Here is a 25,349-nt window from a genome sequence, read left to right on the forward strand (position 1 = left end):
TGGTTATCTTTGTAATTTTAAGTAACATATTTTTCCTTAGTATTTATTTTTGATCTATGAAAGGTTTTAAGTAAGAGATAGAAAGAATATTTGCCTTTTTTTTGTGTGTGTGTGTGGGTGTGTGTGTGTGGTGCTGGGGATTGAAGCCAGGGCCTTGTGCATATGAGGCAGGCACTCTACCAACTGAGCTATATCCCCAGCCCGAATATTTGCCTTTTTAAAAAATTACTCTGGATTTTACAAGAAGAAAGGATTGGAGTGGCAAAAATCTGGAGTCAAGGAGACTAGTTGGAAGACAAGAAACTAACCACCTGGATCAGGGTCTGGTTGTAAAGTTGGAGACAATTAGACCAGAATAAAAGACTTTTTAGGAGGTAAGACTGACCAGACAAGTGACTGATTACATTTATTTAGTACTGGGGATTGAACCTAAAGCTTTCTACATAATGGGCAAGTGATCTAACACTGAGTTATATCCCCAGCACATTTTCCCCCCAGCCCACCATCCACCCCTCCACACCCCCCACCCTCCCCAACCCCACCTATCACCCCTTTTTGACAAGGTCTCACTAAATTGCTCAAACTGGCTTTGAACTTGCCATCCTCCTGCCTGGGTAGCTGGGATTACAAGTGTGCACCCCCACACCCAGTTTAAGGACATCTTTTTCAAATACTAATAAAATGTGTTGGGTTTTCTTATATTTTAATACATACTTGTTAGGAAAAATCACCTATTGCCTCAACTCCTAAAACAAGCACTGTTAATATATTGGGAGTACCGTCCCAATATGCAGAAGGCAGATGGAATAGGCAGAGTTCAATAAAATATCTGGTGTTAGTGTTCTGGCTTCTGTCTCCTTTCAATTCATTCTCCAAAAAACAGTAAAAGTTCTCTTAAAATATAAATCAGATTATATGATTCTCCTACCTAAAATGGTTCCATGGCTTCCCAATCACTTCAAACAAGTATCAACATCACCTAGAATCTTGTTAGAAATGCAAAAATGTGCCTGGCGGTGGCACAACCTGCAAAGTCAGCCACTGGGGAGACTGAGACAGGAGGATGGCAAATTCGAGGCCAAACTCAGCAATTTAGCAAGACCCTGTCTCAAAATGAAAAATAAAAAGAACCTGGGTTGTAGCTCAGTGGTAAAGAGCCACCGGGTTCAATCTCCAGTACAAAAAAAAAAAAAAAAGAAAGAAAGAAAGAAAAAAAGGAGCAATATCAGGGAATAGGTTTACCTCAGTGGTCTAGAGAGTGTTCTTAGGATATAATATAGCAAGGCCCTAGGTAACGTCCCCGCACTTAAAAAAAAAAAAAAAAAAAAAAAAAAAAGGAAAGAAAAAGTAAAAAGTAAAACTCCCAATCTACCTCCTACCCCAGGTTGAATCTAAAACTCTAGGAAGGAGAGAGAAACTAGTTTTCTGTGTTTTAATAAAGGTTCCAAGTGATTCTGATGCAAGCTAAAGCTTGAGAACCACTGTGTGGTTTATGTGTATCACCTCAAACTTCACAACTCTGAATTATTATAGTCAGTATAGTGCAGTAGTTAAGAGCAGAATCCGGAGCTGGACCGACCTCCTGGGTTTCAATTCCAGCTCTCCTGCAATTTGTGAAACTGGGCTTCATTTTCTTAACCTAAGATGGGGATAATAATAGTCCCACCTCCTGAATTGTGGAATAGAATGAGTTAGTATCAGTAAAGTGCCCAGAACGGTAGTAGAACCTGTTTTTTAATTCCTCTCTGCTCCAAAGGCTGTACATGCCCTCGGCCTGGGTAACAACCTTGCCCAGGAACGGCTGAGGCGGAGAGGCAGCGTGTGAGCCCGGCAGACCCCTTAACCCTGGCGTGCAGAGTGATCTGGTCCAAGGTGGGGACTCGGACCTGAACCGGGTGCCTTCGGCAAGGCCGGGGTGCGGGCCGCTCTGGGCCAGCAGCCCACCCGCCCACACCGCCCACACCGCCCACGGGGTTGTGGAGTCGCGAAGGAGGGTCTAAGCATCGCCCCCTTCGCAGGCTTCAGACACCCGACTGCGGCCACCGCCCTAAGCACCGCCCGCCGCCCTCTCACCCCGCGGCGGCGGCGGCGGCGGCGGAAGCAGGGGGGCGGGCCGGCCGGGCCGGGGCGGGGCCGGGCCGCGAGCGGCATGGAGGAGGCGGAGGCCGCGGTGAGCGGGGCTGAACCGTGCGGGCCCGAAGGGCGCCCGAGCGGGGCCCGGGGCCCCTGAGCGGTGAGTCCCTCCAGACTGGGGTCTAGGAGGGGTGACGCGGCCAGAGTAGGTCTCCCGAGCCTTCGGGCGGCCCTGAACCCTGGGAGGAGAAGAACCGAGCCAGATAGGATGGGAAGAGGGTGGAGGATTGGGGCGGGGAAAGTCGCTGTTCTTTGCCCACCCGAGGATTGGGAAGGACTTTTAGGGACTGATGAACCTTAAAAGTCAATTATATGGCCGACACCCCCGGTACCCTCAACAGCCCTGACTCAGATAGTTCCCCCAGCCCCAGGGAATTTCCAGGTGATCCAGCCCCTCTGAATGTTTTCCTGCCAGGCCCAGAGAAGTTGAGCCACTTTCCCCAGGTCACACAGCATGGGTGTTTGCAGGGAGGAGTTGCTGAGAGAGCTTCATTTCTCCAGAAGGCATCAGACTTTAGGGAGGAGCACCTTACTCCATGTGACCCTCTGGTCCCCTCAGATTCCTGAAGTCATGGATTGGCCAGGACAGTGGTGACTCCCAAATCCGGTATGGATGACTGGAAGCCCAGCCCCCTCATCAAGCCCTTTGGGGCTAGGAAGAAGCGGAGCTGGTATCTTACCTGGAAGTATAAACTGACAAATCAGCGGACCCTGCGGAGATTCTGTCAGGTATAGAGATGTCCCAGATGTCCCTCTGAGGTCCATGGTAGCAACCTCCAACCAGAAAGGAGCGGCAAGTTCTTTGAGGGGAAACCTCTATGTGTCATGCCCCTACCAGTAGTGGATTAGACCCAGAGTTCTGGAATTGGAACCCAAATCCAACCTTCTAGGCTTCTGACAGAAACCTGAAGTCTGATCAGGAAGGCTTTGTCCAGGGACATACATCTGTCAAGAAATTAGGGCTAGGATCAAGGTCTTTTGATCTCCACCGTGGTTCTCTGGGCCTGACACCATCTCTAGGAACTAACTGTGGAGGGGACCAAGGAAATCAAGACCTCAAATGGAGGAATACAAGAGCACTGGGTAGGGAGGGTCCTGACAGAGGGGGAAGGGTCAGGTGAGATTTCCTGGAGGAGGTGACAATGAAACTAGGCTCTGGTCCAGAAAGAAGAGTAGGCAGAGGAAGAGAAGGATCCCAGGTTCTCCCTGTGTCCTCACTGCAGCCAAGGCCCTCCTTTCAGGAAGACCCTTTATGATCTGGAGGAGGTGTGCCTCAGTCATCCCACCTCTCCCTCAGACAGGGGCCGTGCTTTTCCTGCTGGTGACTGTCATTGTCAACATCAAGTTGATCTTGGACACTCGGCGAGCAATCAGCGAAGCAAGTGAAGATCTGGAGCCAGAGCAAGACTACGGTGGGGCCAGGCAGAGGATGGGGTAGGGGGTACCCCTGGGATCTCAGGGCAACAGTGGCAGGCAGATCCCAAGGGGTGACTCCACTGGCGAGACTATGCCCATGACCTGTTGCACCCCCACAGATGAGACCCTGGGTCGCCTGGAGCCCCCACGGCGCAGAGGCAGTGGTCCCCGGCGAGTCCTGGATGTGGAGGTGTACTCAAGCCGCAGCAAAGTATATGTGGCAGTGGATGGCACCACGGTGAGTGGGCCGGGGTCTGGTGTAGTCACTCCATTCCAGGGCAAGGTCCCCTGGCTGCAGGGTCCACTGCCTGAGTGGGAATTGCAATTACGCCAATTTCTGTCTGTGACTTTGGAATCCCTACTTTCTTGTTTGTAGACTGAAACCAATGATTTCTGCTTTTCAGGATTAAGCAAAAAGTAATGTGAAGTGCCTTATATGTATTGAGATCTCAAAAGTGATAATTAGTATTAGTAGGCTATTTATTCACTGATTAATTTATCGATTTCTTTTTTTTTTGGGGGGGGGGGGTACCAGGGATCGAACCCGGGGGCATTCTACCACTGAGCTACATCCTCCATCCTTTTTATTTTTTGTTTTGAGACAAGGTCACACTAAGTTGGTTGGGGCCTTGCTGAAGTGTTAGGGCTGACATCAAACTTGCTGTCTTCCTCCCTCGGCCTCCCAAGTCCTGGCATGTGCCACCGTGTCTTCTTGATTTATTATTTTATAACCACTTCTTGTTCCCTCCTTTGGCCTTAGCCTTAGCCTGGGGCTGGGCACTGGGGATCTGCCCTACCTGGAGGGATGCAGTCTGGTGGACTGTTATCTCCAGAATGAAGTGAAGAGCCATGGAAGTAATGAAGTGATGAGAGAAGGGTTGTAGAAAGATGTGATCTTGTCTTTTTTCTCTGGTACTGGGCATTAAACCCAGGAGTGCTTAACACTCAGCCACACCCCCAGCCCTTTTTATTTGCTTAGGGTCTTGCTAAGCTGCTGAGACTGGCTTTGAACACGTAATCCTTCTGCCTCTGCCTCCTGAGTCTCTGGCATTACAGGTGTGCGCTGCTGCACCTGGCTGTGATCTCTTCTGATGGGGGTACTAGGAGGCTTTCTGGAAGAGGCAGACTTCAAGCTGAGTTAATACTGTGAACAGTGGCATAAGCAGGGGGGGAGGTTTTGTGCAGCTGGTGCTTTAAGCACCCATAAAACTGAGACATCTTGAATGCCAGAGTGAAGAGTTGGACTTTCTCTGTCACTGTATAGGTACTGGAGGATGAGGCCCGGGAGCAGGGCCGGGGCATCCATGTCATCGTCCTCAACCAGGCCACGGTGAGATTCTAAAGGTGGGGACCCAGAGGACTGAAGCTGAGTTCTCGTTGCTGGTGACACTAACTCATGAGAGGTATGTCTCTTGCCAGGGCCATGTGATGGCAAAACGTGTGTTCGACACATACTCACCTCATGAGGATGAGGCCATGGTGCTGTTCCTCAACATGGTGGCGCCCGGCCGAGTGCTCATCTGCACTGTCAAGGTCAGTGGTTTTGCCAGGGCCCTATTTTCTGTGCCCTCACCTCCACCCCTATGTATGGCCCTGGAGTCTCTCCACTGATGATAACGCACAGTGGGAAGAACCTCTGGAGAAAGGTGACTCATGTTCAAGTCCTCACCCAGTCATTTTTGTTAGTTCAGCAGACAGTTTTTAAGCCCCTACTATGTGCTAGACATTGCTCTGGGTGCTGAAGATAAAATGGGAAATAAGCCAGCATCCCTACCCCATGGAGTTTATATTCTAGCGGAATAAAATCAACAAAAACCAGCCAAATAAGTCTATGATGTTAGGAAACAACTACTTAGATGAAGGAGAAGACAGGCAGAAAAGCAGGGTTGCATTTTAAAAAGGGAGGGCCCCTGTCAGGAGAAAATCGGTGAGCAGAGGACTGGAGAAAGTGAGGAGTAAGCCAGGTGACTCTGAAGGAAGAACATTTAGGTAGAAAGAGTGGCAAGTTCAAAGGCCCCAGTGGAGGGAAGTGCCTGGCAAGCTTGAGGAACAGCAAAGAGCGGAGCTGGAGCAGAACAAGGGATGGGAGAAGAATGGGGGGAAAAGAGGGCAGAAAGGTGTCAGGGGACAGAATGCGTGGGATTATGGTAAGGATTTATTATCTGGGTGACCATAAGATCATTCTCAATTCTCTCTAAGCCTTCAGTTCATTTTCCTTTTTCCCTTTTGAAACGGGGTCTCACCATGTGGCCTAAGCTAGACTTGAACTCCTGGACTCAGGTGATCCTTCTGCCTCAGCCTCCCGAGTAGCTGGGGCAACAGGCAGACACTGCCACCTCACTCCACTTCAGTTTTCTTATCTGTGAAAGATAGTGACCATAGAGGGTCGTTGTGATCACTTAATGAGCTCATTTAAGTAAAAAATTTTTAATTAGTGCTAGATATGTAATTGGTGCTCTGTGAGGCCAGGTTTCCTGGAACCATACTTGTCAGGCTGACCACATTCTCTGATCCCCCAGGACGAGGGCTCCTTCCACCTCAAAGACACAGCCAAGGCTCTGCTGAGGAGCCTGGGTAGCCAGGCCGGCCCTGCCCTGGGATGGAGGGACACCTGGGCCTTCGTGGGACGAAAAGGAGGTGCTGGCACCAGAAGCCATCCACCCTGTAGTATCAAGGGAGGACCAGAACCCCAGGAGATGGGGTGGGGTGGGATGGGGACATATAGGAACAGTGGCAGTGGGTTGGATCAAAGTGGGCAGGGAGATAGGAAAAGGCCCCCCTGGAATCCAGGCTCCCACCACCCCTCATTCATGCCCCTTACCAGGTCCTGTCCTTGGGGAGAAACATTCTAAGTCGCCTGCCCTCTCCTCCTGGGGAGACCCAGTCCTGCTGAAGACAGATGTGCCACTGAGCTCAGCTGAAGGTGGGGTTAGTGGGGGCTGGGCTGTGGAGTGTCTGGGCAGGGAATTGGCATTGGGATTCTCTTTATGGGGCTTTATCCCATGACTGGTGCCCGGGGCGCCTTAAACTGGCTTCACGTGCCTATCCTGTCAACCCCATCCCTTCCTCAGAGGCAGAGTGCCACTGGACTGACACAGAGATGAACCGCCGCCGCAGGCGATTCTGCAGCAAAGTTGAGGGGTATGGGAGTGTGTGCAGCTGCAAGGACCCCACACCCATTGAGTTCAGCCCTGACCCGGTGAGTGGGCATTGGGCAGTGAGGTTTGGAATTCTTCCTACCTGCAAGGGGCCCTAGGAAGGGCCCAACTTAGACTTTCTCTACCTGAGTCTGGGAGGAAACCAGGCTGAGCTCTGAAAGACAGGGTGGGGAGGAACAGATGAGCTATATGAGTAAGGCCCAGGGTTGGAGTTGGGCTGCATGTGTGGACAGGCCAGAACAGGGAAGACCCTCTGTCCCTTTCTTGTTGTTCTGTAGTTCCCCACCTCACTGAGAACTCTTCCCTAAATTGGGATCCCAATTTGTAGGAGCAATAAAGTAAGAGCTAAAAGCTGTTTCTCAACACAGCTCCCAAACAATAAGGTCCTCAATGTACCCGTGGCTGTCATTGCAGGAAACCGACCCAATTACCTATACAGGTGAGCCTGGGAGTGGGCTATACCCAGCACTGAACAGGAAGATGCTTAGCAAGTGGGAGGGTGCTTAGCTCATTTTCCTGCAGGAGGAACCCTTGAAGTGGGCATTTACCTATGTGGGTGACCATGGGGAATTAGGGCTCATTTATAAATGGGGTGCCCTGAGTTGAGAGGACAGAGAAGCCCTAACCCATCCCTGGACTCCCCAGGATGCTGCGCTCTTTGCTGTCAGCCCAGGGGGTGTCTCCACAGATGATAACAGTTTTCATCGATGGCTACTATGAGGTGAGTGGGGGATGGGAGAGCCTTCAGCAGAGCCTGAATCAGGGCTGTGTGCCCTGAGCAGCAGTGATTGCTGAGGACTGCTAAAGGTAGCAGCTCAGGCGAGGGCTGTAAAATGTAAAGGGCTTGACTTATTAAGGCCCTTAGAGATGGGCATGGGGAAGTGGCCTCACATCATACCAGTGGCCATGTCCCCTAGGAACCAATGGATGTGGTGGCGCTGTTTGGTCTGAGGGGCATCCAGCACACTCCCATCAGCATCAAGAATGCCCGTGTGTCTCAGGTACTGCTTAGGCAAGGATGGAAGTGGGGATAGACACTAGTCCTGCCCTCTGCTCCAAAGTTTATGTGACCTATTCCTGTTCTCCACCCAGCACTACAAGGCCAGTCTCACTGCCACTTTCAACCTGTTCCCGGTGAGTACTAAGGTTACAACTCTTGGGCCTGGGGAAAGGGTACATGAACATAAGTCTAGTCCTATCATGTAGCAAGTGCTTCCTCTCACTAAGCCTTATCTTCCTGATCTGAAAAACAAGGGTAGTGGTACCTAAGAAGTGGGAAGGGGGAGGAGACCACAGGATGGGAGAAGCTTCCTTGGAATTATGATATCCCCCGACCCTGCAGGAGGCCAAGTTTGCTGTGGTTCTGGAAGAGGACCTGGACATTGCTGTGGATTTCTTCAGGTAAGGGGGATGGCCCACCATTGTAGCATCTGTAAGCCACATGGAAACTTTTGCTTGATGGGGTGTCCAGAGAAGGCAGTAAGTTGTCTTGGAGAACTTTCTGGAGAAAGTGAGCTAAAAGTGGAAGAAAAGCCTAAGCAAAGACAGAGTTGGGGCGATGTAGAAGGGATGAATGTTGACAGTGAGTGGGGATCTGGGGAGGACACCTGACTCCTGAGTCCCAGTTCTAGCTCTTCCTGCAGTACTGTATGACTGGGTTTATCCTTACCCCTCTCTGAATTCTTGGATACTGGCTCTCTCAGTTTCCTAAGCCAGTCCATCCACCTGCTGGAGGAAGATGACAGCCTGTACTGCATCTCTGCCTGGAATGACCAGGTAAGCTGAGTGACTAGAGGTTAGGGAAGTCTGCAAAGGCCCAGAGCTGATACCTCCCTCCCACAACGGTCCCCTGTCCCCAGGGGTACGAACACACAGCTGAGGACCCAGCACTACTATACCGTGTGGAAACCATGCCTGGGTTGGGCTGGGTGCTCAGGAGATCCTTGTACAAGGAGGAGCTTGAGCCCAAATGGCCCACTCCAGAAAAGGTACCTGGCAGGGCAGGGCGTGTGGGCTGGAGTTCCCTGATAGCCCAAACTCCTGACCTTCATAATCTTTCACACACCCTCAGCTCTGGGATTGGGATATGTGGATGCGAATGCCCGAACAGCGCCGGGGCCGAGAGTGCATCATCCCCGATGTTTCCCGATCCTACCACTTTGGCATTGTGGGCCTCAACATGAATGGCTACTTCCATGTGAGTGGGATGCAGGAGTATAGGCACAGTATGGCGTGATGGTCCAGAACAGGGACTCTGGAGTATTCTAGTTCTTCCACTTAATAAGCATGTCACTTCAGGGAAATTACTATCCTGTTTTTGCTTCAGTTTATATGTAAAATGAGAATAAAAATACTACCTACCTCTTAGAGTCACGAGGTTTAAATGAGTTAATATTTAAATGTAAATAATGTAAAATGCTTTGAACTGTAAGCATTAGATAAGGGTTATTAGTATTATTACTGTTCTTATCACTAGTCTGTGGGTGTGAGGAGGGTATTTCTGCCTCTAAACATTGGTCCAACCCTGTAAGTTTTGTCCTTTTCTATCCTTTCAAGAGGTAGGGTCTGGGAGATCCCCAGACCCCCACACCCTACCTGGCTATGCTGCAGTCCATCCCCCAGTTACAGCGAGAGGGCCCTTGAGATAGCCCAACTCAAAGGAATGGATTCAGTTTGGACCTCCTAGAAGCCAGGAAGACCTCCAGAGGCTAGTTAATACAAGAGCCTTACTCATCTCCCAGAGAGGGTCAGGCACTTTCCTTAGGTCACTCTCAGTAGAGAGCAGTTTTTCCCTTCTCCCCTTCGTCACCAACTTCTGCAGGGCTTGTTTCTGGCTTCTCTGGTTCTAGCACAACAGGCCCAGGGAGAGCCACTGGGAACAGTGACTAACTCACAGTTATTAGCATGAGCTGCCCTGTCAGCATGAGCTCTCCAACAATGGCAGAGCCCAAATTAAAGTAGTAAGAACTGGCCAAGGATGCTGCGAAGAGTCAGAAAGAACTCAGAGGGCCCTTCCTAGACCCAGACTTCATCTGTGGGTCTTGTAGATCTGTGGTGGGTTAGTGAGCAGGCATAGGCCAGACATTGCGAGCCCCTGATTTTCACCTCATACCCACTCCAGGAGGCCTACTTCAAGAAGCACAAGTTCAACACGGTTCCCTGGTGTCCAGCTTCGGAATGTGGACAGGTGGGGGCTTGCAACAGGGTAAGGGGAAGAGCTAGGGGATCTGATAACCTGTTCTTGGTCCCTTCCAGACCTGGTACCTCTGTCTTCATCCCAGACCTGCATTCTCCTTTTCTCATGTGACCCCTTGCCCTGTCCATTGCTACCCATGGGACCTGCTCCCCTACTCCCCTCCCCTGACTCGTTTCTCCTTCCCCTCCAGTCTGAAGAAAGAAGCTTATGAAGTGGAAATTCACAGGCTACTCAGGTAAGACCTTGGGTATTTGGCACGTGTGGCAGGGAGTAAGCAGTTAAATACTGGGATTTTTGGCTCCATAATGTGTGGGGCTCTATGCAAAATGAAAATCATGATCCCTAGTTATTCTTAAGAATTTCACAGTGGCAACAACAGAGCATTAAACCAAGCCCAGGACCCAGTGTGACACACCTAGAGCATGCCCTGCCTTGGCCTTACCACTCCACCCTCCATTGCAGTGGGGCTGAAGTTCTGGACCACAGCAAGGACCCTTGTGAAGATTCCTTCCTGCCAGACACAGAGGGCCACACCTTTGTGGCCTTTATCCGAATGGAGAAAGAGGATGACTTCACCACCTGGACTCAGCTTGCCAAGGTGCCCTAATACTATAGTTTCCCTGAACACATGCCCCAAGATGCAGAGAGCCTTCGTTCTGGAGTCTTCAACCTCAGGATCTTTTCCATGCTCTCAGAACCCCTCCTCCACCCCCCTTGTCTAAATTCGTGGTCCAGAAGATGCCACCTCTTACAGATTGAGGTGGTTGCTGGGTCCTCAGTGGCGCTTCAACTCCCTGAACCATCTCTCCTCGTCTCCACCTCTGCTAGTGCCTCCATATCTGGGACCTGGATGTGCGTGGCAACCACCGGGGCCTCTGGAGATTATTTCGGAAGAAGAACCACTTCCTGGTGGTGGGAGTCCCAGCCTCCCCTTACTCGTGAGTGACCCTGTTCTGTCTTGGGAAATGGGGGCTTAGTGGGATTGAGAGACATAGCTAATGACCTTTTTTCTATGCATAATTCTTGTATTGTCTTCCAGAGTGAAGAAGCCACCATCAGTCACCCCAATTTTCCTGGAGCCACCCCCAAAGGAGGAGGGAGCCCCAGGAGCCGCTGAACAGACATGAGACCTCCAGGACCCTGCAGGGCTGGGTACTGTGTACCCCCAGGCAGGCTAGCCCTTCACCCCATCCTGTAGGATTTTATAGATGCTGGTAGGGGCTGGGGCTGGTTTGTTTTTAACATGAGACTTAATTACTAACTCCAAGGGGAGGGCTCCCCGGTCCCAACTCCCCTGTTCCTGAGTTTAAGGTCTATTTATTTACTTCCTTGTCAGAGAAGGGCAGGACAGTACCTGGGAATCTTTGGGATCCCTGGGAAGCTGATCCTTCCCCTTCTACATCCCCTCCTCCCAGGCCTGGCTCAGAATCTAACCTATTTATTGACTGCCCTGGGGGCCTTGGAAACAGGCCAGACCTGTAGGGCCTTGATTTCTTTCAGGGGGCAGAGATACTGCCCTGAGGGTGGGACTGGCTTTTACTCAGGAAATTGCTGTGCCCAACCCATGAACAGGCCCAGCTGGGGTCCATGTGCTGACACAGAATCACTCAGAGACCCTCTGACACTGAACCAGGCCCCCTCTCAGCTTCCTCTTTGTCCAGATTTCTGAAACTGGATAAGGTGATCATTGATTAAAAAAGGAGAAAACATCTGAGAATGTGTTGCGTGTGTGTGTGTGGCAGCAGTGGGGTGGCGGTGGGGTGCATAGAGAGGTAGAGGGGTGAAGGAGACTCATCTGGATGGGTGATGGGTTTGCCTACTGTATGTGTCCCACAAGGGTTTATCTTCCATTTGAGCCCATTTGGCCACCAGGGGATGCCCAAGTCTCAAGCTCCAAGATTTTTCCCCAGGCTCCACCCTAGGACAGCTTGACTTTAGCCCCACCTTATTTGGAGCTGAGCTCTAAGCAGTCATCCCATACCCCTTCCCCACTGTTTACCAGACTGTTCCTGCCTTGTCCGTGTGGGCCAGACACCTGTCTCCAGAGACGGAGCAGAAAAGAGCAAAAAGGGACACTAGGGTGGGGGGTGGGGGGAACGGGAGAGCAGGTGAACCTAGTCAAGGTGGGAAGGAAGTGATTGAGACTGAAATAGTGCGTGGCTGCCACTGGGGTTGAGCACGTGATTTCATGGGATGATCCTAGGCAGGCATTAGTCAGGGGGCTAGGGCCGGACTGCAGACAGGTGTGGGAGCAAGGGGTGTCTGGTGTCTGGCCCTTAGGGTGCATCATATGCATAATGCCATATTGATATTTTTCTGGAGAAGAGGGCCATAGTTTTCATCAGATTCTCACTCAGCCAGATTGTGACAAAGAGCATAGGAAGATCTAAGAGAGTCACCAGGAAACAAGTGGGATTGTCCACAGGGAATGTGTGATATCCAAGGCAAGGGGACTTGACATTTAAAGGTCTGTAAAGGGCTTAGGATCAGGATCTGAGTGTCAACACCTCTTGAGAAAGGGTCTGCCTGTTATGGCCAGGAAGGCAAGAACTTATTGGAACTCCTGCCCTTGTTCTCTGTCCTGCCTCCCTACCAATGCCTGGAGCCCAGCTCAGCAATGATACCATTTACATAGCTTGGACATATCTCACCACCCTGACGCCTTCAGTGTTTGCTGGAGCTAGAGATAGTGTGTGAGATGGCAAAACAGCCAGGTTGAGGGGCAATTAACCCATGATGAGGTAGAGACCCGCCCTGGGCAAACAAATCCTCTGCAGCTTCCACACAGGTGGAAGGGGGGGAGGGTAGTATGTGGGAAAGACAGCAGGGTAGTAGAAGGTAAAGGGCTAAGGTGCACTAACTCCTCTTCCTGCCTAGCACACTAGCAGGCCTCAGGTCTGGCCTCACAGACCATACCTCAGATTGTATGAGTCTGGCTAGGATGCTGTTCCTTTCTGGGTTTGGCAAGCAGGTAGTAGATCTGGGGTCCCCTGGAAAAGCCTAGGGAGACAGATAATAAGGTCTAAGGAAAGCAAGGAAGGAGTTAGTTTAATCAGGTTGGGCTTTTCTTGGTAGCACTGTATCCTTTTGTCATAGTCTTCCTCCTCTATTTTTTTTTACTTTCTCCTTTATTTTATGTGTGTGATATGTGCTTGTATGTATCCCCCCACACACACTGTTACAGGGATTGAACCCAGAGGTGCTTACCCACTGAGCTACATCCCCAGCCCTTTTTAAAAATTTATTTATTTGGTGCTGAGGATCAAACCCAGTACCTCACAGGTGCTAGGCAAGTGCTCTACCACTGAGCTACAACCCTCAGCCCCCAGCCCTTTTAAAATATTTTATTTAGAAACAGTCTCACTGAGTTGCTTAGGGCCTTGCTAACTTGCTGAGGCTGGCTTTGAACTCCCAATCTTCCTGCCTCAGCCTTCCTAGCTGGTGGGTTTGTAGGTGTGCACCACTGTGCCTAGCTAGCCTTCCTTTGTGCTGTCATGCCTTGTTCAACAATATTCAGGATCATTCTGGTCAGGTGCTACTCCAAGTAAAACTACCATCATGTCAACCAGGACACACCAGGATCTAAAATTAGAGTTCAAATCCAGACTCAGTTCTTCACTGAAGACTATTGGACATAGGCAAGTCACTTGACCTTTTTTGACCCTGGAGCATAGGAATGGTTAGGACTAAATAAGAGATCAGGTCTGTTGGGCAGGTGAGGTGGTACACACTTGTAATTCCAGTGACTTGGGAGACTGAGGTGGGATGATGGCAAGTTCAAGGCCAGCCTTGGTAACTGGTGAAACCCTGACTCCAGATAGACAGACAGGCGGGATTTAGCTTGGTGGTAGAGTGCCCTGGGGTTTCATCCCCAGTACTGGGGGAAATGCTTTCTAAGATCCCCAAGTTGGGACAGATCTAGGACTTTGCCTCAGTGGGAAGGCAGCTTGGACCCTCTGATGGGGACTACTGGAGGACTTCCCAGAGCCTACAGAGTGACTTTCCCATTGCCTTTTGATAACAAGTCTGTTCCCCACTCCATGACTGAGCACAAGGTTGTTATTTTCATAGCTTTCCAGTCCAGTGCCCCTACCCAGAGGGGGAGAATTTCAGGCCAAAGTCCTACCCCATTCTAAGAAGGCAGACCGGCCCAGCTCTCACTTCCTTACTGCCCTTTTACCTATCCCTCTTGGGCTCCCACCCCTGCCCCTGGGTCTAGAACCCAAATCCCCACCCCACTTTTTTTCTACAGTTTTTCCAGGGGCTTCTGAGTTGCCAGCCTCACTGGAATCTGAGGGCAGTTTAGGCAAGCTGAATCCCTTTCCCCAAAGATACACAGAGTCCAAATAGAAACATTTTAATTGATGTATGGGTTTTAAAGTGTCTTCTACACATATCCGCTCTATGGCTTTGCTGATTTTGAATATGCCCAGGTATAGGTGCCTTTCTCTCATCCTCCAGTGGAGACTAGGATCATCAAAAGCCCCCTTTAACCTCAGGGGTTGTTAAGGGTGGAAGAAACAGACTGAGGGAATGGGCAGAGGAACTGGCTACCTTAAAGGCTCTGTAACAGGTGGGACCCAAGTCTACCAATAGAAGGAAAAGTCAGGTACAACCTAAAAGGGGTGGTCTCTATTTCGCTGCAAGTTCAGAGCCACAAGGGCAGGCCCACTCCAGCCCCAGTGACACTGTTAGTGCCATGGTGCCTCTTCCCAGTTCCGATGTGGCAGCAGCAATGATGGAGGCAGAAGTGGACTTATTTCAGATGGCAGTACAGGTACATGGATACAATCATGGCAGCCAGCTGGTGGGAGGGAACAGAGAGACATGAGGGGACATGATTGAGATCCTCAAGCATTGGTCCCTTGCCCCAGACAGTCTACATTAAGCTCTGTTGGAAGTCTGTCTCCTGTGCTGGAAGTGTAGCTTAGTGGTAGAGCATGTGCTTAGTATGCACAGAGCCATGGGTTTAATCACCAACACAGGAGGAAAAAAAAAGCCTGTCTCTCCCAGAGAGGCCTCAGATGGGTCAAGCAACCCAGATCTGATGGCCATCAGTACTCCAGCCCCAGCCTCCTTGTTGTCTTACCTCCAGGGCCCCAATTCCGAAGGCCACACCACCCACAGTGACTGCATTTGTTCGGATGTCATACAGAAGCTGTTCGAAGCAACCCTTGGGGAAGAGGAGAGAGCATTTATAGTTGGCAGCTACCCTACACCTCATCTCCGTTTGCTACTCTGAGGCCATTAAAGCAGTCCCCACATTTCTATGCCCCTCACACCTGTACATCCTTTTCCTGGGCCTTCTGTGCGGTACAAGGTTCTTCAACTGTTCTATTGATATTGTTGATGCAACAGAATGGAGGAAAGAGTTGGTTCTGTTTGAAGTAGGGTGAGTCCTCAAAATCCGTGTAGTTGTTGAAGCCACAGCACTTGAGCTGGAGACAAGGTGGGGTTGGTGTTTGGTAGGGCCTTGCTTCTTTCTCTCCACCCAAAATCCCCCCAATCCACCTTACCCCTTCCATGGTAGAGTTCCACACTTGGGTGAAGTCTTTCTGGGAACCATAGTCTTTCTTGATGGCAGGCACTACCACCAATGCCAGGAATTGCTCAGCCTAGGTGGAGCAGGCCAGTGTTGAGGGGCTGGCAGGGAAGGTGGCCATTTACAGGCCACAGCCCACTCCCAGGGCTTTGCCCAGTCTTCCTCACCCATTCCAGTGCCTCACCATTGTGGTGTACACCAGGACAACCACAGCAGCTGCAACCTCAGCAACAAAGATGAGGAGGAGGATGAAGAAGAACTGAGTGGAGAACAGGGGTCTGAGTTTTAGGGAAAGATGGCCCCTCATGCTCTCTTTGCCCTAACCCACCATCCTCCTGTAAAAACATGGCAGGGAGCCCCTGTGGAGTGCAAGGTAGGATTTTGAGATCCCCAGGGTCTGGTGTCAAGGGTGAGGGGCTACTTGGTCAAGGGTGAGGGGCTACTTGGTCATGGAACTGGGTCTGACACACCATCAAGAGTGCACACTTGTTCTCAGACTTAGCACCGTAGCAGCCCAGGAAACCAAGAACGAAGAGCACAACACCAGCTGCGATGAGGAAGTAGCCCACGTTGACAAACTGCATGGCACTGGATGACAGCGGCCCAAAGATCTTCAGGAAGGATGGCCCATCAACTGACACCCAGATGCCCACAGCCAACAGGGCCGCACCACACAGCTGGGGACAGAGAAGTCAGGCAGGCATTCAAACAATGCTGGCAAATAGCTCCTTGTCATACAGTTGAGTCAGGAGGATGACAGCCAAGAAGTCTCCCACTTCCTTGGCTGGGAAATCTAACCTATCTTATGGGGAGGGAAATATCCTCTAGTGCCAGAAAAATGGGAGTAGGGAAACCCATAGCCAGCACCAGACTGCACACTTGAGCACAAAGATCAAGGGGTACTAGAAATATTTCACAGGGTCAGGAAAGACACAAGACTTCCCCTCACTGATGCTAGGGTCCTGCCACATAGCTAGGAGTGAAAACAAGCTAGGAGTGAAAACAGGCAGGTGAGGGCCAATCTCTCATTTCCTTTCCAGGCTACCGGTGTCTAAAACACCTCTGTCCTCTAATAGGTGGAAACAGGGGTGGTAGCCTTGAGCAGGCTCAATAGTCACCATAGTAACAGAGGCGGGGCTGAGGTTTACACCTGCTCTCAACTTTGAAGAGGGTGGAGCTTGAGAAAGTTCACCCACCCTGAGGTCTCATTTGGCTCTCTTCTGGGATCAGAAACGAAACCGGGCCTGCTCCTCAACTACCTAGTCCCCCTTGTCTTACAAATGGAAATTGAGGCACCTAAGGGGGAAATCAGCTAGGCCTCAATTGGGGTGAGTCCCACTCAGGGTTTCTCTGATTCAGGGTGTCAATGGGTTAATCAGCCTGACACCAACTTGGTGCCCAGTTCCCACCTTCTAGCTGTAGAAACTGAGGCTGGAATTAGCGATAAGGTGGCAGATTGTGCCTGGATCTCAGGCATGTTTGCCTAAGGACAGTCAGAACGCTGGGCTTCTAGCCCATGGGGTCAAATTTCAAGGAGCCTAGGCCTGCCCTACTCTACTCAGCCCAGCCTGGCAAGACCTGGGCAACAGAGGCCAGAAACCAAGCCGGATTTGCCTTTAACCCCTTCAGGCCAGAGACCCTGCTCTCTCAGTCCCTGGAAGCCTATTGTTCCCTCCAGTTACATGAATAAAAGCTAGTTCTCTGCACTCAAAGAAAACACAAGATATACGAATCCACCCACCCAATTTCACCAAACCGATTTATATTTCATGTCTCCACTTCCTCATCTTTTACTCACTTTAACCCACTGTAATATAGTTCTGAGTTCTCTAGTGACCTCCTGTGCTAAATCACTTCATGGGCTTTATCTCCTTGACCTTTCTGATATCTTAACTCTCCTTGTTTTCCTCTTTCTCCATCTCCTTAATGGTGGCTATTTCTCTGCTTATTCCTAATAATCTCAGTTTTCACAGGTCACCTTTCCTGCCCCATGCACAGTACTGGGGATTGAACCCAGGGCCTCACATCTTCTAAGCAAGTGCTCTAGCACTGAGCTCAAACCCGAGTCCCAGAGTTCACTTTCCCGGAGTGCTCTCATGTACTCCCATGGCTTCATTGGCCACCTATGGGCAAGTGATTTTCAAATATCCATGGCAAGCTCTAATTTGAGCTGCAGTTTCACTGAGTAGACAATTGCCTGTGAGATAGCCCCTTCCTGTCCCACATGTTGCTCATGCCGGATATGAGTATCATCTCTAAGACCTCTGTTTTCCTTGTCCCTTCTTCTATCCCTTAGCCACCATCTCAAGGCTTTGTCCTTTGTATACTTTGTCCATTTCTCCTTATCTCACCATCATCTCCAGGGCTTACTGGAGAGTTTCATTGCTTAGCTTCCCAAACATGTCCTATGCAATCTGTTCCTGGTTTTCAGAACAATATCGAGTTTCATTTCCTTTGGGTTTTATGTATACTTTACAGCTCTCCACCCAATATAAATTCCCAGCTTCAGGTACTTCCTCCAGGAAGTATTCTCCCACCAGGCTGGGTTCTAGCCCCTCATATAGGCTTTCTGAGCCCCTGTGCTAAATCCAGACAACCAAATCACAATTATATGCCTACTTGGCTTACTGGACCTGAATCCTTGAGGGCAGAGAATGGCCCTGCTCACCTACTACCTGAGCACCTGGCATATAATCTTAGTCAATGAATGTTTTGGTTTTGTTTTACCGTGTTGGCGATCAAACCCAGGGCCTTATAGATGCTAGGGAAGGGCTCTACCCCAAAGCTCTACCCTCAGTCCCCCAATGAGTGTTTGTTGAATGAATAAGGGCTGTCTGAGACAGATTCTTTGCTCTAATGAGACATGGTCCCTGCCTCCTTTCATCTCCCCCCTCCAACTTACAAAGGCCATCAAATTGCCTTTCATGTTAGGAGAATTTAGGCAAACCCCTTCCCCTCTCAAAACCCCCAATGCCTCTAAAAACAGAAGAATCGCCCCTGTTAGCCTATTCTGCCATGCCTTACACCTAAGCTGAAGCTTCCTGAAAGGGAAGGGATGCCCTAAAACTCCAATCACTTCTTCACATTGCCTCCCTCCCCCGTGTGGCAGCCTGGCTTTTACTGGGACCAGGAATCAGCATTGGAGGGGAAACTTGCAGGGCAAAGTCTGGGCACCGTAGTTTCCCATTCCCCAGCTTGGGCTCTGCTGAAATAGTGACCTGCTCCTCTAGAGAGCCCCCCACAGGGCACACAGTCTCCATACTTACAAAGATGAGCGTATTGAAGAGGATCATCATGGTCTTAATGAAGCTGAAGCACTGCATGGTGGCTCCTGGGGGCAGACACGTTCGAGTTAGGGCATCATGTCCCCCACCCCGCCTGGGCTGGTCCTGCCTTCTGTACCCTGACACACCAGACCCCAGTATCCTGGACCCCTATCTTACCAAGCTTTCCCTGCACCTGAACCTTTGACTCCTCAGGACTTGGATTACTCAGTTCCCATCCTGACATCTGAACACACCTGTACTACTCAGACCCTCTGCCAACACTGACATCTCTGAGATCCTAACACCCCAGGTTCCTGCACCGGCACCCCAAGCCATACTCCCACACTGCAGGTAGGTCACTTCATTTACCCTTACCTAACACCTGTATGTTCTGGGTTCCTCTCCAGACCAAATCCAGACCCTTCCAGGACCCTCCCCATGGCCCTTCTAGCTCTCCAAACCTATTTTCAAATTAATATCACTTCACAAGATAATCTCTATCCTATACCATCACCTGTTCAGGCCTATCGGCAGCGAGTTCTGAGAGGGATCTGCTGAAGCTCCAGAAGAAAACAGAACAGCTCCAGGGAGCTGCCACTCTGAACGGGCAGGACAGGCAGGCTCTCACACACCACTGCTCACCTGCAGGTGGGGCAGACGCTTTAAAACCTTCCTTCTGCCCGCTCGCTGGCCCCACCCATGGCCAATCAGCCTCCCTTGTCCCTGCTGCCCCCTGCTGCCTGGAGATTGGTCCCCATCACCACAGCAGCAATGGGCCTCCGCCTAGAGATGTCACCCATGGGTTACGCCTCTCCCGATCTCAAGAAGGAAGAAAAGGATGGGGCTGAGGCAAATGGCTCCCAGAAATTCTGAGTGCCCTGCATACAACTGTGCATACATGCTTCTTATCCTGCGTCTGCTAGTGCACTCCTACATACCCTAGGCTCACGGCTCGGTGTGCACATCTCCCCAGGCTGACTTCCATCAGACGTCAAACACAGTCACACACATAAACAGCTACTGGTGCACACGTGTGTTCACATGCACACTGGACTCCTTGTGCAGACTCCCAGCAACTAAAAAACAATAGAACAATACCTGAAACACATATTTTAAGACTGCTCTGTCTCTGTCTTCCTCTTTGTCTATCTTTATATTGGTCTGTCTGCCTCTTTCTCTCTCTCTCTCTCCCCCCTCTCCCTCTCTCTCTCTCTCTCTCTCTCTCTCTCTCTCTCTCTCTCTCTCTCTCTCTCACACACACACACACACACACACACACACATACACACTTTCAAGAAAATGACCAAGTTTGGCAGCTTCTGTTCTCTCCTCTGAGTAGCACATGATTCCTAGTCCTCTTCCCTCCACAAAACCTCAAGTTCCCTGTTCTTTCTCTCTTTTCCTTCCCCATAGTTTCCTGTATTTTCCCCTCCAGTCTTCCGTCTTAGCATTCTGTGCATACCCCTTACCTTTCTGCCAGCAGGTGGCATCATGGTCTCACAAAGGAGTCATCCCAGTTCCAAGCTTCTATAACCCCCATCTTCATCAATTCTTCCAGGACTACCTACCCAACTTCCCATTCCACCATTTCTGATGAAGAGGTTTTGGGAAAGTCCTGGGATCTCCAGTTACTTAAACTGGGTGTTCAAATCCCGGTTCTGTCATTTCTTTGCTGTATGACCCTAGCGACATTTCTTAGGCTTGTTTTTAAGCATCTGTTTCCTGGTCTGAATAACAGAATAGGTATGGGGTTTTTAAATGTGATTTTCTTCCTACTCTAGGTCATAAGGAAAAGTGCATAGAGCAAAGTCAGAAGGGAGAGTCACAGCAAAAGAGCTAAGGGATAAGCTACACCCGCAGTCCAGGAAGTATATTTTTAAATTTGTTATAATTTTGTGGGAGGAGGCAGCTAAACAAACAGAAGAGAGAGGGACTCATAATAGTAAAGACTATTAACTGGGGCTGGGCATGGTGGTGCATGCTTGTAATCCCAGAGGCTCAGGAGGCTGAGGCAGGAGGATTGCCAGTTCAAAACCAGTCTCAGCAAAAGTGAGTTGCTAAGTAACTCAGTGAGACCCTGTCTCCAAATAAAATACAAAATAGGGCTGGGGATGTGTTCAGTGGTCGAGTGTCCCTTCATTCAACCCCCAGTAACCCCCCCAAAAGAGACTATAAACTGGGGTGCTAGAAACTGAGGTGGGAAAATCACTTAAACGCACAAATTCGAGACTAGTCTGAGGGGCTGGTGTTGTAACTCAGTGGTAGAGCACTTGCCTAGCATGTGTGAGGCACTGGGTTCCATCCTCAGCACCACATAAAAATAAAGTTATTGTGTCCATCTACAACTAAATTTTTTTTAAAGACCAGTCTGAGCAACCTATCAAGATCAGTCTTAAAAAAATTACAGACTATACTAGTAATTTAGATTATGCTTAAAATGCATTACATATATTAAGTCTTTTTTTCCCCCTTCACAACAATCCTATGAGATATGTTCTTTTTAATCTCCCTTTTAAATATGGGGAATTAGAGGCACAGAAAAATTAAGGGCTGGCCATGATCAGTTGAACCCTGGTTCTGCCACTTACAAGTTGTATGATTAGGATTCAACCTGTCAGTCTGACACCAGAGTACACCTTTTAACCACCATGCCAACTCAGATGGAATCTAAGGAGGCAGGTTGGTTGAGTTCCCTACAGAGCAGGGGAGGAGGCCTTGGGTCTAGCTCTGAGGAAGAGAAGGGGCAGGGAGTCTTATAGTGAGGGGCTAGAGGTTGATAGGACAAGGTCTGAGGATAACTAGAACAGAGGTTGGAGTCAGGGATCGTTAAGGTCTGCCACCGTAGTGCTGAGGGCCCACCATCTCCAAGCAGGCTCCTGTGAGACAGAAGGTGAAGATTAGGGTAGAAGGGAAGGGATAGGGGCTGAGCTGTGGAGGGAGAAGAGGCAAAAGTCCCCCAACTCTGCGCAACACAGGTAGAGCTGCTAACTCTCCTGTTTCCTACCAGAAAGGAGATAAACCCAGAGTTAGTGCCCTTGTATTTCCACCTGCACTAATCATTCACGAGGCTTTCTCTTTCATCTAACAGGTCACATTCTTCTATGTCCCTGGTGCCCAACACTAACATGATGTTGTTAGTGAACATTTCCTGAATGAATGAATGAGAACAGAATAGCAAGAGGTAATGCTCTGGGCTTTGGACCTTGACCATCATGAACTTGAACCACACCTGCTCTAATTGTGTCACTTCATCTCACTGAGCCTCAATTTTCTTATACAGTTAATCCTTGTTATTCATAAATTCTATAACTGTGAATTTACTCATTAAAATTATTTTGTAACCCTCAAATGAATACTTGTGACACTTTTGCAGTAATTTGTATACATGCATAGCAAAGTAAAAAGCAAAATATTTCTTTTTTGTTCAGGAATCAGATCCAGAACCTTGCACACCCTAGGCAAAATTTCTACCACAGAGCTATATCCCCAGTCCTTCTTATTTTATTTGATACAGGATTTCACTGAGTTGCCCGGGCAGGCCTTAAATTTGCAATCCTCTTGCCCCAGCCTCCTAAGGAGCTGGCATTTCAGGTACATGCCACCATATCTGACAAAGTAAAAGTTTTGAGTTGCCCAACACATATACATTTCCAGCTGAGGTCTGTTGAGCAAGGGGACTCTGCCTTCTTATTTTAGCTCTCATAAACAAATGTTGTTTTGAGAGTCTATTTAATGGCACCTTTGTTTTTCTTTTTGATGATTTTGCTGACTAAAATGGTTCCTAGTAGTAGTGCTGAAATATCATCTAGTGTTCCTAAGCACAAGGTTATGATGTGCTGTAAAGAAAATGCATGTGTTAGATAAACTTGATCCAGGCACAGATTATAGTGCTGTTGGCCATAAGTTCATTGTTAATGACTCAACACCATATATTAAATAAGGTATCTCCATACAAAAAACAGGTTATGTATTGATCATTGACCAGAGAGTTGCAGGAACCTACACATTTCCCCTGGGGATAATGATTCGGAATTGATTAATTTAATGTTTGTGGTGACTTTGTAGAACATAACTACAGGGAATAAAGAAAGTTGACTATGTACAAATGTGGATAATAATAGAATCTCTTTGAAAAGTTTGTCATGAACTTAAATGAGATAAATGTTTGTAGAGTGCTTAGCACCGTGTTTGGCATATAGCAAATGCTCAATAAACATTGTTAATATTGTTAATGTGCATGAATGAAAAAATGGAGTGATTTTTCCCCTACCTAAAGTTCTTTTACTCAAGGGACAACCCAGAGCTGTCTAGCCCTTGAACTGGACCCAATGAGGAGAATTGTAAGGGAGCCTGCTCCATGGGGAGGGGCTAGGGGCCAGGACCTGTAATAAAGAGCACCACCCTTAGGCAGACTACATGTCATAGAGGCCGTAGTTGCCTGGTCAGCAACACCCTTCAGGCACACTGCAGAAGCTCCTTATGCGCATGGGGCCTTCTCAGCTTGTCCGTGCCCCTCGGGCCCGGGGCCTGAGTTCCCCCTACCGTAGGCCAGGTATAGGTTGGCCCCGTCCCCGGATTCCCAGTATGTTCAAGTGTAGCCGCAGAAGGTACCGGCAGAAACCTCAAGGCCCAGCTGCCACCAATCTTGCCACCATGACCACAGAAATCAGCAACACCCACACTGCTACCACCAGTGTGTGGATCCTCTCACCTCAAGGTTAGCAGAGAAGTAGGGTTGTGACTCAGGGTGGGGGGTTTGAAAAACAAGGCCACTGGTTTTTCCCCACCTGGTCCTGTTTAGGCTCTCTAAGGGACAAATTGTGAAATATCATCCCAAAGGTATGGTGGTATCTTGAAGGCAAGCAAATCTAAATGTTGAGAGCTTTTATTAACAAAAAATTTGTTTCTTCAGTAGTGGGGATTGAACCCAGAGGCACTTTACCACTGAGTTACATCTCCAACCCTTTTTATTTTTTTTATTTTGAGACAGGGTCTCGCTAAATTGCTGAGGCTGGACTTGAACTTCCTGTTTTAGCTTCCTGAGTTGCTGGGATTACAGGCGTGGTCTCAGTTATTAAGAGCTTTAGTGGAGAATGGAATGGCTGGAAGCAGAGGGCTTGGGGAGGTGGGTGAATTCAAGGGCCAGTGGAGCTTCCAGAAATGCTAACTTCCCTTCCCTCTCTTTCCTCTCCTCAGTTCTCAGACACCTCTGTCAACCTGGGAGCTTTCTGATCATTTAGAAATGCCCAGAAGCTTGGCTTACTCTGGACCTACATCTCCTAGGGGCTGTGGATGGTGAACCACAAATAAAATCGTTCTGCTCAAACTGCCTTATTTCGTACTTAGGGGTTTCCAACCAACTATGTAGGGTATGAGGGCAGGGTTGGGGCTGAATACTCCCAGGGGCAGGCTTCAGTGATAACAGCAGGAATCACAGACAGCGGAAGGACAGGACAAGGTCAGCAACACACAACTATCACTGGCCTCGGCTTTTGATCTGCCCTATGGGGTAGGGGGTTCTCCTGCCTTCCACTCCCATCTGCACAGGGAGATAAACATCTTGGAAAGTATAGGGAGGTACAGAGCAGAGAGCTTAGATGGTAGGATGAAAGCAGACTCATGAATACTCCAGTATGAGGTATGTCCTATTATGTACTTGTGTTGAAGTGTGTGTGTGACAGGAAAATGGGAGTATAAGGCACACGTAACCGGATGTGCCTCTGTGATGGAATGTGTGTTGTGGTGGGCTGTGTATGTCAAGAAGTATTTGTGAGAAAACTGGCACGCCAGAGGTAGCATTGGCTCTACAAAGAAAAACCAAGGTCAGGAGGAGGGATGGGAGCAGTCTGAAGGAGGAGAGGGTGCAGAAAAGTTAGAGTCTGAGTAGGGCCTATTATCTTCAGCCCCCACCATCCTCTGAGGTCAGTGTTTGCAGAACTGGCAGCTGAGCTGGGGCACTTGGGGGTGGGGCAAGACTGAGTTTGAGCCCAGAAATGGGGGAGGGTGCTGACCTCTCTGGCCTGGGAATTTTCCATTTGGATTTCTGAGTGTGTGCCCATGTGTCATTGGGTGTAACTGAGTTTCTATGGGGTGTGTCTCTATAGGGTCGTACCTAGTGGTTGGGAACATTGTGAGGGTCTCTGTCTCTAATGTGTTGCTTTGTGCATGTGTTAGTGTGTGTCCCAATCCCCTGAGGGTTGGGTATGGGGTGGCCCCTTGGTATTCAAGAAGCCTGGCCAATGTCCTTTGCTGCCTGTGAAGGGAAAATGAATTGTGTCTAAGTCCATCTAGTCCAGGCGTGCCAGAGACTAGGACCCCGCAAAGAGGGCTGGAGCAGAGAATTCACTGTCACACAGTACACAAAAGTGATGGGCCTCTTGGGGTATCAGAAAGGGGTTGCTGAATATCAGTCAGAGCTGGAAGGTGGCTGGGCCAGTGCCCAAGGCCCACAAAGGAGCTCAAACATAGAAAGACACAAGACACAATCCACAAACACCTGCAGACATATAAATATAAGTGGACACGCAACGCAGCAAACACACACATCCAAGTGGGCACATGATATAAACAGATACACACTGACACAAATGCATATATAGACCCCCCCACGTGATACATGCAACAATACATACACATGC

The 25,349-nt window shown here is 49.4% G+C and overlaps 3 protein-coding genes across 3 annotated transcripts; 2 read left to right on the top strand and 1 right to left on the bottom strand.

The window, feature by feature from the left end:
- Positions 1-2,112: 2,112 nt before the first annotated feature.
- On the top strand, positions 2,113-11,609 carry Pomgnt1 (protein O-linked mannose N-acetylglucosaminyltransferase 1 (beta 1,2-)). The gene is given in 23 exon segments (XM_047555585.1): positions 2,113-2,233; positions 2,693-2,862; positions 3,431-3,545; positions 3,669-3,787; positions 4,814-4,879; positions 4,969-5,082; positions 6,069-6,186; positions 6,374-6,472; positions 6,621-6,748; positions 7,076-7,146; positions 7,353-7,428; positions 7,625-7,708; positions 7,800-7,841; positions 8,050-8,108; positions 8,411-8,483; positions 8,567-8,695; positions 8,779-8,904; positions 9,829-9,864; positions 9,866-9,894; positions 10,094-10,138; positions 10,366-10,501; positions 10,732-10,841; positions 10,943-11,609. Coding segments are annotated over 22 exon segments (1,983 nt in total). The 5' UTR covers positions 2,113-2,233; positions 2,693-2,742; the 3' UTR covers positions 11,031-11,609.
- Positions 11,610-14,259: 2,650 nt separating this feature from the next.
- On the bottom strand, positions 14,260-19,360 carry Tspan1 (tetraspanin 1). Its single transcript, XM_047556884.1, has 8 exons — positions 19,226-19,360; positions 18,712-18,776; positions 15,916-16,122; positions 15,630-15,704; positions 15,420-15,518; positions 15,186-15,341; positions 14,993-15,076; positions 14,260-14,707 (listed from the first exon to the last, which is right to left on the bottom strand). Exons 2-8 carry the CDS (start codon positions 18,766-18,768, stop codon positions 14,660-14,662), a joined length of 726 nt encoding a protein of 241 aa, XP_047412840.1. The 5' UTR covers positions 18,769-18,776; positions 19,226-19,360; the 3' UTR covers positions 14,260-14,659.
- A 3,836-nt stretch (positions 19,361-23,196) lies between these two features.
- Positions 23,197-23,951, top strand: P3r3urf (PIK3R3 upstream open reading frame). Its single transcript, XM_047556891.1, has 2 exons — positions 23,197-23,428; positions 23,908-23,951. The coding sequence occupies exons 1-2, from the start codon at positions 23,197-23,199 to the stop codon at positions 23,949-23,951; spliced, it is 276 nt and encodes a 91-aa protein (XP_047412847.1).
- Positions 23,952-25,349: the final 1,398 nt, after the last annotated feature.

This window comes from Sciurus carolinensis, chromosome 1, assembly GCF_902686445.1.
Source record: "Sciurus carolinensis chromosome 1, mSciCar1.2, whole genome shotgun sequence".
Classification (NCBI taxonomy): Eukaryota; Metazoa; Chordata; class Mammalia; order Rodentia; family Sciuridae; genus Sciurus; species Sciurus carolinensis.